The 13,536-nt window shown below is 32.4% G+C and overlaps 1 protein-coding gene and 1 long non-coding RNA gene across 2 annotated transcripts in view; both read right to left on the bottom strand.

The window, feature by feature from the left end:
* The window catches only part of LOC143046532 (uncharacterized), a 102,353-nt gene extending 99,807 nt beyond the window's left edge, over positions 1-2,546 (bottom strand). The window contains exons 1-3 of the mRNA XM_076219687.1: positions 2,540-2,546; positions 1,839-1,889; positions 465-540 (exon numbers count right to left, since the gene is read on the bottom strand). Of these exons, the coding sequence (XP_076075802.1) occupies positions 465-540; positions 1,839-1,889; positions 2,540-2,546 (134 nt within the window). The remainder of the gene's footprint in view (positions 1-464; positions 541-1,838; positions 1,890-2,539) is intronic.
* A 4,079-nt stretch (positions 2,547-6,625) lies between these two features.
* Positions 6,626-10,916, bottom strand: LOC143046757 (uncharacterized). Its single transcript, XR_012969264.1, has 3 exons — positions 10,608-10,916; positions 8,660-8,929; positions 6,626-6,685 (listed from the first exon to the last, which is right to left on the bottom strand). It is a non-coding gene; the product is annotated as an uncharacterized LOC143046757 (long non-coding RNA).
* Positions 10,917-13,536: the final 2,620 nt, after the last annotated feature.

Raw genomic sequence — 13,536 nt, forward strand, 5'->3', positions numbered from 1 at the left:
GAGAAGATTTTTGCAAACGTCGCCGGACGACGAGGACGACGGACGACGGACGCCAAGCGATGAGAAAAGCTCACTTGGCCCTTCGGGCCAGGTGAGCTAAAACAACTTAACTGAATAAACATTATTATGTCAAACTCTGAGTATAGATTATCCCAAACGATGCACAAAAACGTATGGAGACTTCATAAATACTATTATAACGATTGTTTAAATTAATACGATATTCTTTAGACAAGTAGTCACGCAATGTTGGGCATATTACTACTAACTGCAGTGTGAATTGAATGTTAATTGCATGCGTATCTTTTATATTCTACAAACAAGAAAACACGATATGAAGTATACTAATAGCACATTTGATCCATACATTGTATTTGAATTCTCAAATATAAACTACTAAACAAACATTAAGCAACCAACAATATAAACTGTATTCGAATAGTTTGTTATCATGTATGACTTACCTTCTAAAATAAATGAATGCTATTACCAAAATAATTGACAGTATAACCAAGGATAACACCACACCAACAACAATCCCTGCAACACAGAGAACGGGGTATTGATATAAATACACAAAACGATATACTGTTTTGCTGTTTATTTCGTATTGCTTAGTCTTTATTTTTTCCATGTTGTGTCCAGTGTACTATTGTTTGTCTGTGTGCCTTTTTCTTTTTTAGCCATGGCGTTTTCAGTTTTTTTTTTAATGTTCCTCAGTTATCTTTCGCCCCTCTTCTTTGACAAAAGTGCAGTAAACGTCGATTATTTACACGTATAAATCTTTAATTCCCGAAGAATCCATGAACTATTATACATTTATAATGTTGTTTTCAGCGTATGCCTCTAAATGATGTATTTGTTTTTTTGTGGTGATTAAAATTTTAACACAATGTTGACTTCTGTTCTCCTATTTTGGACATTTTGACCTATTATTTCTGTTTGATTTGTTTATGCATCGTTGTCAATATAATGGAATGTCATGCGACTGTCATATAATTGAGAGGTTTAGCTAGCTATAAAACCAGGTTAAATCCACCATCTTTTTCATAAGAAAATTCCCGTACCAAGTCAGGAATATGACATTTGTTATCCATTCGTTTGATGTGTTTGAGCTTTTTATTTTGCCTTTTGATGATGGATTTTTTGGTTTTGAATTTTCCTCGGAGTTCAGTAGTTTTGTTGTTTAACTTTCAGCTGTAAACCCACCAGTTTAAGTATTGATAATTTTTAAATAGAGAGGACCATTAAAACATATACTTTATTTAATGCATCACAATTTTGTTTTGCACACCAAGAGTAAAGCATTCCATGTTCTTCGTGTTCATGTTTTTTTTCATAATAGACGATACAAAAGTTTTACATGTAAAAAGGCAAGATGAGGTCATAATATGATGATTTTGTACTATTAACATGTACGGCCTTGAATGTGACAAATGTTTGTTTTTGATTCCTACGAACATCCGTGTAATATTCATTATACCAATGCCACTGTTGACTGTTCATTTTATAACAGGAAATACTAACATATTGTAACAGATTTCTTTTAAAAGCATGATTATGATGATTTTTTTTTGATATGAGGAATTTTGTGCCAACATACATCGCAATTTAAGTTCTGAGTAATCGTTAAGCGTTTCTGGGTTGATAACATGTTAAACGTAAGAAGTAAGAAACATTGATTAGATATTAAATCATATTTAGTCAAGAAGCTGAGATATTGTACAGATTTTCTATATTATAGAAACTTTTTGGCAGTGCCTCAAGTTGAAATTAGATTCCGATGACGCTCTTTTTATTGTCGTGTTAAATAAGTATGAATATGAAGTGATATGTACCTATGACCGGAGTTGAACTTGATGAGTCAAATTGTAAATTGTCTGTTATAACTGAAAAAACACAATGTTATGATATGATGTTATGATATTGTTTCTAAATATGCAGACATGGTCATCTGTTCAGGCAAGTCAAATTAAATTTGGCTATCAGTCACTTTTTATGATATCACAATTGAGAAAGTGGAGTTTTGGTAACGACAAATGTAACATATCGTTGTCCATTCGTTTGATGTGTATCATCTTATTATTTTGCAATTTGATAAGGGACTTTCCTTTTTGAATTTTACTCGGGATTCAATATTTTGTTTAGTTTACTTTTTATCTATGGTCGTCTGTGACAAAGCTATTACATAAGGTTCAACAAATTACACATTCATTTTTTAGGTAAAAATGTTGACCTTGTAAACATTACAATCTGATAAGAGAAAAAACCCTGGTTTTTTTTTACCAAATGAAAATAAAAGGAAGGAACTTCGTTTCTTTTTGCACTCTGTAAGTCAGTCAGTTAAGTTTAAGCTGGCAACATACAATATTATGTTGGCTTCGATTATTTTAACTGTAAGGCTGATATCACATCAACAATGTCTCTTGATGTTTGTAAAGGATCATAGTATGTTACATCTAGTCTTGCAAAAAATTTCTTTTTACGACTTTTTATCCTGATCATTCATACGTTCCTTATTTTAATCAATTATTTATACCCAACATTTTTAGTTTATTGTAAATATACGGTACGAGACAAACATCATCAACAATACCTACATTAAAGCATATGTATTTGTAATTAACAAACATACCGTCTATTTGTGGTGAAGATGAAATTATCGTCGTCTTTTTCGCAACAGTACTTATAGTGGCTGAAAAATGGATATTGACTAATTGCTTTTACCTTATATTCAACGTATATCAAATTATACAAGTAAGTAAGATATTACACAAACACAAGCACGTGTCTCTGAAAAAAAATAATACCTAGTAGTATTCATATAATTTTTGTTATCTAGAAGCCTGAGGCTCAATTTTACGAAAATTTTAGTTGGATTCTGTTAGCTGTAAGAGAAGAATTTTACAAGCCCGAACGCAATTTTACTTCAGTAGTTTGTAAATTTATAAGGCCGCATTTCTTTCTAACCAAAATTTTGTAAACATTGTGTCGCGTTTGTTGCTGTTTTCGAAACGCTGCATAAGTATAAACAAATACATTTAATGACCCTGTTTGAACTTTCAATAAAGCATGCATATGTTGTTGGTAAACAGACTTTTTTTAAAACGTAGAAACAAATACTTCGATTAATCAGATCGAAGTTAGAAACAAATGCAGCGTTTGTACTAACAAACGACAAGCTGCAGGCGCATATTCAGCGTTTGCATAGTTTGTCAAAGTTTATGTAAACTTTGCAAACGTATGTTTGAAAAAAATGATCAAAACATGTGCGCGCTTAGCCGTTTGCATCGTTTGTGTTAGAAAGAAATGCACCCTAGGTGAGTTGTATTAGAATATTGTGCTTACGATTCTAATATTTGTGTTCCTTAAAATATGTAATGAATTATTATACTTTTATTCATTCCAGGTATTATGTATAATCCCTGATATTTATTTTAAGTTATTATGCATAGTTCCTGAAAAAAGTAGTAATTATAATAACATCACTAAATTTACAAGAATTGAGTGATTAAACATAATCCCTAATTCTACAAATTTACTGACACATACACATACATAAGGTATATTGTTTTGCTGTATAAGAAATTGAAACAATACGATTATTGTATATATATTTATATATATATTTATAAGTACGTCTGAGCCAGTGACAACTCTACAACAGATTTATCCATCGGATCACCAGCAGTGATGGTGATACATGGCTGTGCACATTATTTATATACAACTCGTCTTAACATCAACCAAACAATGTTATATCTGTAAATTTGCTTTTGCAAATTTTGTGTTCTTCCCTCGCCGGGATTAGAACCTATGCTACTGAGATATCGTGACGCCAAATCGCCTGCACTGTAGCCGTCCTGCTAGACCACACGACCACCTGGGCTTCATAAAAATGAAGCTTTTGGTGGCCGGGTGTTACCTTTCCACGTCAGTTTTAATCTATTGTCGTACTACAGTACATGATATATAAGGCATGGAGATGTTATTTTTACAGATCAGCTAAATTATCTATAGTAAAGGATCCTACAAATTAATGTAAGATACAGTCACAGAAAATAATTATATTTATAAGTACGTCTGAGCCAGTGACAACTCTACAACAGATTTATCTACAGATCTAACATTGTTGGGTTGATGTTTAGACGAGTTGTATATATATATTTATATATTGATATATATATAGAGAAGTAAGGTCTAATGTGAAAACTATTGAGCACGATATTTTGACAAAATTGAACCTGTCCACAGTTCATAAATATAGAAGAACCCTATTTTGTTTTGAAATACAGTGTATACGTTTTATTTGTACAAGGTTAAAATTAAAAAGAGGTAGAAAGAGAAGCTTTTCCGAGAAAGCAGTAAACATGTCAACCCAAAGTTAAACAGTCATGTTTTTTCTCTCTCCGATGTCTCTTCACTAAATTAATGGGATGTTTGATGTTTGATAGTGTCATGGTTGATACTTTAGTCTCAATATGTTAATTAGTTTTATTTATAAAAAAAAGGAGGTGTAGTACGATTGCCAATGAGACAACTCTCCACAAGAGTCCAAAAATGACACAGAAATTAACAACTATAGGTCACAATATGGTCTTCAACAATGAGCAAAGCCCATCCCTCATGGTCAGCTATAAAAGGCCCCGAAATGACCATGTAAAACAATTAAACGAGAAAACTAACGGCCATATTTATGTACAAACTAGAGACTCTAAAGAGCCTGTGTCGTTCACCTTGGTCTATGTGCATATTGAACAAAGGACACATAGATTCATGAAAAAATTGTGTTTTGGTGATGGTGATTTGTTTGTATATCTTACTTTACTGCGCATTCTTACTGCTTACAGTTATCTCTATTTATAATGAACTTGTCCCAGTTAATACAGAGGAAAATATTTTGTAAAAATATATAAATATTTACAAAAGTTATGAAAATTGTTAAAAATTGGCTATAAAGGGGAATAACTCCTTAAGGGGTCAATTGACCATTTTGGTTATGCTGACTTTTTTGTAGGTCTTACTTTGCTGTACATTATTGCTGTTTACAGTCTCTATCTATAATTATATTAAAGATTATTACAAGAAGCTGCAATTTTTTTTTTATAATTACCAATTCAGGGGCAGCAATCTAATAACGGGGTGCCTGATTGGCATAATTTTAGGGTATATATATCTTGACAGTATGAACAATTTTATTTTCTTCACATTTGTTTTAAATGCTTTGGTTTCAGAGATATGAGTAAAAAACTGCATTTTACCCTATGTACTATTTTAAGCCATGTCAGCCATCTTGGTTAGTGGGCATGGTCATCAGACACATATTTCAAACAAGATACCCTAATGATGGTTACGGACAAGCTTGGTTAAATTTGTTCTAGTAGTTTCAGAGAAGAAACTTTTTGTAAAAGATAACAAAAATTTACGAAATTTAAAAACAAAATGAATATGAAGAGCAATAACTCCTGAAGGGGTCAGCTGATCAGTTTTGTGATGTTAACGTATCTTACTTTGTTGAACATTATTGCTGTTTACAGTTTATCCCTATCTATAATAATATTCAAGATAATAACAAAAAACGGCAAAATTTCCTTAAAATTACTAATTCAGGGGCAGCAACCCAACAACTGATTGTCTGATTCATCTGAAAATTTCAGGGCAGATAGATCTTTACCTGTTAAACAATTGTATCCATGTCAGATTTGCTCTTAATACTTTGGTTTCAGAAATACATGTACAAGCCTTAATCTACATTTTACCCCTATGTTCTAATTTTAGCCATGGCGGTCATCTATGTTGGCTGGTTCATCTGACACATTTTTTAAACTAGATACATCAATGATTATTGGGGCCAACTTAAGTTAGATTTGGCCCAGTAGTTTCAGATGAGAAGATTTTTGTAAATGTGAATAATGACGACGGACGTCGGACACCAAGTGATGAGAAAACTCTTTTGACCCTTAGGACCAGGTGACCTAAAAATGAACGAAAAACAAATATGTAACACATAAACAAACGACTACCATTGAATTTCAGGCTCCTGACTGGGAACAGGCACATACATACATAATGTTGCGGGCTTAAACATGTAAGCGGGATCCCAACCCTCCTCTAACCTGGGACAGTGGTATAACAGTACAACATAAGAACGAACTATAAAAATCAGTTGAAAAAGGCTTAACTCATCAGATGGACAAAAATACAAGTGGATTTGTTGACTTTGAATTAGCTTTCAGTAACTGCAAGTACTCTCATCTGTACTTTGTTGCTTTTGCATTTTTGTTTGTTTTGTTTTGTGCTTTAATAAGGTCCGATGAGACTGATGTTAGAGTTTGTTTTTATGATGTATGTTACACTACTATCCCAGGTTAGGGAAGATAAAGTGCCTTCAAACTTGTTAAACACCGCCACATTTAGTATATGAACATGTATGAGTGCAGGATGTTCTTACTGTGTTGAAGACCAATTAGTTTCCTTACGTTGTTCTCTGATCGTTAGTCAAGTTGTTGTCTCTTTGACGTATACCCCATTTTAATTTTAATTTTAATTTTAATTTTAATTTTATACTTTTCCAAAAAAAAATCTTTTTTGATGCTTGACTTCATATTGAGTTTAATAATCATACCATCTAATTGTGAGGAAGTTGAAATTGTCTCTACACTATTATTTTCAGGAATTGTTGGGTCTGCAATATAAAAGGAAACAAAATAAATATGAGATATGTTTTCTATGTAATGTAAATAGTTATAAGAAAAAGTTAAATAATAAAAATAATGAACTCCGAGGAAAATCAAAAACGAAAAGTCCATAATCAAATGAATAGACAAGAACTGTCATATTCCTGACTTGGTACAGGCATTTTTAAATGTAGAAAATAGCAGATTAAACCTGGTTTTAAAGCGCCCAACCTCTCTTCATTGTATGACAGTCGCATCAAATTCCATTATATTTACAACAATGCGTGAACCAAACAGACATACTAGGTAAAATTGTCAAAAGAGGGTAACAGCAGTCATCACCGTGTCACAATCCCAATTAGAACAAAAACAAACAAATATTTAACAAAGAAGCACAAAAAAGCATCAATCAAATTTAACAACCACATTCATTGCTTACTTATATTTATTTCAAATCAACCCAAAAAGGATTGAAATATCCTGTGACAAAGACATGAAAGAGCTTTAAGGATTTCAAAAATCGTCATTACTGCATGGAAATCGGTAGGTTATGTTTAAAGTATCAAAGAGTTTGCGCCGCTGTTGATGGATTATAACTATAAGGTACCAATAACCATGGGTACTATAAACCAGTACTGGAATAGTTTACTCGATTTATTTCAACTGTGTTTCCAGTTCATACATTTTGTATGTGTGAAACTCACCCTTTGTGTTGACCGAATACCCGTGTCCTTGTATGCTCTAAAGCGATATATATATATTAAGGATTTTTAATATTGAGCAATGGTCTAGAAAGAACATGATTAAAGTTATTTGCCCCTTTTAAATCGAATACTTCCAGATCGTCGTAAGTTCCAATATTAATAGAACTGCAATTCGAGACGTAAAATTAAGAAAAAATACGCTCATTTCGACGACGAAAGACTCACCACTGACACTCACATCAGAAAAGTTATAAGCTCAAATAAAGAACAAAGTTGAATAGCATATAATACGATGTTTGGCGGCAATTAAGAATGAATGTAGAAGAAATTACATTGCAAAAATATCAACTTGTCTGTTGCATGCAAACTAAAAAGTGAGGAAATCTTAAAATGCTACAATACCGTCTAAAGGAATTAACAGAATGATAGCGGACCGTTTGCACATTTCACATCAGAAATGAATTGACTTAGCCGATGCTCACACAGCAGATTTGAATATAAATGCTAATGTTGAAGACATCGATAAGTAATTGCAGATAATTCAAATCGAATGATCAAAGTTGCACTTGTTTCATCTTTATATATTTCAAACAGGGTTAAAATCTAAAAATTGTCATAAGAAAGTGCTAATTTAAATCTCAATTAAAATCCTTTATTTCAGGTTGCCTGTAAAAATTGCAATGAAGGACGTCGATAACTAATACAGACTCATGCATATATAAACTACAATTACATATTTTTTCCAACAAAATTTTGATATCGTGTTTCGGTTATTAACATCAAGATGTCTTTCTATGAAAATGGCAGTTGTTATCTTATAATTCGTTTCTGTGTGTGTTGCATTGTCACTTTTGTTTTTTGTTGCACTTCGAATTCAATGTTTCTGTTGTTTCGATGTTTTCCTCTAATAGTTGATGTGTTTACCTCAGGTTTAGTTTGTAATCTGGATTTGTTTTCTCTCAATCAATTTATGACTTTCGAAAAACGATATACTACTGTTACCTTTATCTTACACATTTTGTGGAAAGCTACTTAAATTTGCCAAAATCTGTCAAATTACAATTTTGGACTTACTTCTGACGTTTTTTATTACGTCTTTTCACAAAAAAGATCTAATATTATAACAAATTTAAACAAAATACAATAGGTTTTGATAACAAAATAATGAATAATACAGAAAATGTCACCGGTGTGAAATAAATTCAGAGGAAATTTGACCGACTTCTTTTGCAGCCCCTAGAAGAGTTTTATATTGTGTATTTTATATAACCATCTTACCTATGCATTTATATCTCACTGACAAGTGCTTTAACATCATAAAGCACGTATTGCTTTTAAGGAGATTAGCTGGCGTAAATTCACACACTGCGTCATTGCATTGGTGCAATATTTGACGAAAATTATTAAAAATGTGGTCACTAGTAATTGGGCATGACGTCGGAAGTTTAGGATCAAAAATCAGTGCATCGTTCAAAACATCAGCAAACTGACATTCGAAATTCAAGGGTTCCTCTTTCTCAACACATTCGTTCGAAAAGGATTCTTGACCTGTGAATAACAAATGATAGTGTGTTAAATCCATTAATAGCTTCCTTTTGAAAATTGGTGGATCCTATTCTATAATGCTTTCGTACACCAATTAATTTTAAGATTAATTATAGATTTAGAAATCTAAAAAACACATTTAGAGTCTCTTATTACACGATTTCGATCATTGCGATGCGTTCGTAGCTCTTGTGTATCATTATAGACGTAGTACTAGTAAGATCATGTTTTACATATTAAGTAAATAATAAAAAAAACAAGTACAATTTCATTATGGTAAAAATCTTAAGATACTTAAGTAAAATCGATCAATGGGCTGATTAAGTGTCGTTGTTTAAAACCATTTTCAGCGTTTTGAATATTCAATTTGCCTATTCCATGGCCAATGAAACAGATCCCGTAGAGAACCATCTACCTTCGGCATAGAAGCAGACAACCCTAATCAGTTAAGTCGAACGCGCTTTTCGCGTCGATACCAGTTTATCAAATTTAAATTATACAGTGACAAAAAAGAGATCCCCCTGCTTTTTAAGCTTTAAACAATTACAAAAATAGCAAGAATACGACATGGGAACCCTAATGACACCTTGTAATTCTTGACTTCGGGAGCTATGCAGGCTTTGCACTGTATTTAGTACAAATGACAATTAATAAAATTGTTGGTTTTTCTATAATAAACTAAATGCAATAAGCGATATACTGTATCAGCTTGTTCACCATTTCTTACATACAAATGAAGGAATGAAATACTTTCGATGACTCGACGCAGTGGGCCCGGGGTTTAGTCATAGTGAAAGTTCCACCATCGTCTAATTATCCTCCATGGAGATCCCTGTATATGAGTACGTTATTTGAGGAAAGTACAATGTACTTGTAATATAACATGTTTAAAATATTACTACATTTACCACAATCTTACAGAAAGAAACTCTATATATATGCATACTTCTTTTTGATAATGTTACACATAATTTATTGCTCAATAGTCATTTAATTCAACGATGTTTGGAATAATATTGAGACTTTATTGTTCTAATGTTTTAATAATAATTTATTAATAATCAGTTTGAATTTTGCTTACTTTAATTTCGATACTAAAGTAGTCACTGCGAGGAGTTTTTTTTAAATAATGTTCGAGTAATCGTGTTTTGTGTGTGTGTGTCTATTTATAAGATTTATCAAAGATTAAGAAATTACCAATCATTTGAGATAACACATTGGCTAATACAATACATGAGAACCAAAGCTTAGAAAAGCCAAGCTACGAAATTCAATGGTTTGCATGATTGTGAAAAAAATGATAAAATTATATCCCTGCATCCTGATGATACTCTTCCTTGGGTATACTTTTTCGACACCTGCACCAAGATAATGCTCAGAAACGTTTATTGCTTAGCTTGTTGAAATTAATAATATCATTTTTTTTCGTTCTATAAAAATTGTTAGGAACTATGTTGTCTTAGAGAAATATTATATCAACTTTACAGGAGTGGCATATTAGTTTCTTAATGTAGAATTTAGTTCTTCAAATTTCGACCACTGTACAGTTTAATCAATGAGAGTGTTAACACTTTGCAATATTTTGTATGATTATGTCGATCGTGCCGTTTCTAAAAGTTCAGTACTAATTGCAGTCAATGGTTATTTAAACGTATAATACATGAAATGAAATACAATATACCTGCACAAACTATGGGTGATATATACACATCATCCAACGCTATTCCACCTTTATTTCTTCTAGTATAATTGTATTCCAAGATAATTTCTTCAGTCTTACTGACATTTACTAAAAATTGCCTCCACAATTCTTTCCTGGCATCCCTGACTATTGAAACTATCTTTTCTGATCCATTTACCACTAAATATATATACAGATCACCAGGTGTAACCCCATATATATAATACCAAAGTGACAAACATCCTGCTTCAGATTTATTGTCAAATGGTATAATAAGACGACGGCGAGTCGTAACGTTTTGAAAAATTGACTGTGCGTAAACATAGTATCCATTGTCTGAAAATTACATAAGTAAATCACAATTATATCAAATAAGGTTCAGAATAGCATGAAATAACTAAATAGGAATTAGTAGAAGAAGAAAACATAGCCATATAGACATACATTGACCCGAAACTATAGGTCCACGTACGGTATGTCTCCATCAAAGTTTTAAAAATCTATAAGTCTATGATGTTGAGTGATTGTCATTTTTTGAAGTGGTTACTAAGTTTTTCTCGTTTTTTATATAGATTAGACCTCTGGTTTTAGAGCCCTTTATAGCTAGCTGTTCGGTGTGAGCCAAGGCTCCCTGTTGAAGGACTATAATTGTTTACTTTTATAAATTTTAACTGTGATGAAGAGTTGTCTCATTGGCACTCATGCCACATCTTCTTATAACCATGAAATCAATCAGAAGTTACAACTTTTCCAACTGGGCTATTGTACATGTGCTACTGTCCAATGTCAAATCATGTTAATTTCACCACTGAATTAAATCACCGCGACGGTCCAAAAAAGGACTTATTGGGGCCTTTGAAATCCAAACACGCACTTTATGTAGAAAAAAAAAAATTAAATATCGTCCTAGAATTGACCGAAAATCTCAAACTTGTAAAAAAAATACATTTATTAGTAGATAAATCATCCATTATTCGATCCCTTCTCGATGACTTATTGGCAATACAATACCACATATCCTCGTTGGTGATCATCGGATTGACAAGATGCACACACGAAAAGACATAAATAATATACAAACAAGTTTTGGGTGCTCTCAGTTACTGAAAGCTAGTCGGAATTCAATTAAAATCAATAAACAAACTAAGTTTTTATTTTAAGACTATATTATCGTAAATTGGAATATATTAATCACTTTGAATATTAATAAAAAAAACAACCTCGAGAGATACCAATTAAGTCGAAAATAAATTGACAACATTATGGCCAAAACGAGAAAAAACACAAAAACACAAGAACAGCACACAAAACACTACATAGAAAATCAAAAAGACCAGCAAAATGCATACATAAAAAGACACGAAACACAAAAGGAAATATCCAAAACATATAACATGTTTATAACCTATCGAATTAGATTTATCACCGTGTTTAAAGTACTTATATGAACAATCCGACGGTGTCACACGTGAAGCAGGATCTGCTAACCCTTCCAAAGAACTTGATATCATCCCGGTATTTTGGTGAGGTTCCAGTGGTTCTGTTTTTAGATTACTGTGTTGTGTTTTGTGTTTACTATCTCTTTTTATGTGTGCATATCTCATTATTATTGATGCGTTTATGTGGTAAGGAATTGTCAAACAGATTTTCCCAGAAGAAGTTTAGTTGCACTCTGATAAACTGACAAATATTGCTTTATTGAATTATAACTATCGAATAGCGATATTTATCCTGCATAATGACGAACCAGACTCAAGCTAGCGACCAATCAAGCTTGCAACCAAATCTAAACCAACATGCACAGCAAAAAAAAAAACAACAACAAAAAGCAAATAAACAGCGACTTATTGTTGTTCTTCATTTCAAAGTCACAAGTATGAGTCAGACGTACGAAGTTTGAAGAAACTATGTAAGTGTGTTTTATCAGTACTGTCTTTTTTAACGAACATTTTAACTCCCCAAAATGCAAAAACATATAATATATCATCATATATGAATTTTTATATATATAGTATGTCAGTACCCAGATTCTACACTATCGGGGAAAGGCACTGGTTTGAAAAATAACCACTTTTTTACGTCCTCCTAACGTTTTTCGTGTTTACCCAACTATGAACCGAGATTTTAAACAGATATCAATTATTTCAAATAAAATATTCAACTCAAACACATTATGGTAATATAATAGTACATTGCTGATGAGAAATGAGAATATAATGTCAACGAATTGATTTTGAAAAAAAAACCAAGAATATTTATCTATGATGATTTGCTGGCGCAATCATTTTGCATATACAATGAAGCGTGAAATTTGTGTCAAATGCATTTGGCATTCCATTTAGAAAGAATATATTTAATATTTCAAATAAACGAAATAAAAAAAGAGGGACGAAAGATACCAAAGGGACAGTCAAACTCATAAATCTAAAACAAGCTGACAACGCCATGGCTAAAAATAAAAAAGACAAATAGAAAAACAATAGTACATATGACAGAACATAGAAAACTAAAGAATAAACAACACGAACCCCACCAAAAACTAGTGGTGATCTCAGGTGCTCCGGAAGGGAAAGCAGATCCTGCTCCATATGTGGCACCCGTCGTGTTGCTTATGTGATTACAAATCGGGTAAATAGTCTAATTCGGTAGGTCACATTCATGAAAGGGAAGGGGATTGTAGTTACGACGTAAGGAACATATCCGATATCATTTGTGAAACAGTTATTCCATAACGGTCAACCAACTCGTGATGGCGTCCGTAAAATTTACGAAGGGGTGATTTCAACTTCACCATTTGAAACTCTTGGTTTATTAGCTTCCTTATGAGCAGTAACCCTCTATCAAGAAAATCATGATCGGAAATGCAAGCACGGGAATATCGTATCAATTGGGAGATATATACCCCGTATGCAGGTGCTGCTGGAATGTT

Source organism: Mytilus galloprovincialis, chromosome 9 (assembly GCF_965363235.1).
Source record: "Mytilus galloprovincialis chromosome 9, xbMytGall1.hap1.1, whole genome shotgun sequence".
Classification (NCBI taxonomy): Eukaryota; Metazoa; Mollusca; class Bivalvia; order Mytilida; family Mytilidae; genus Mytilus; species Mytilus galloprovincialis.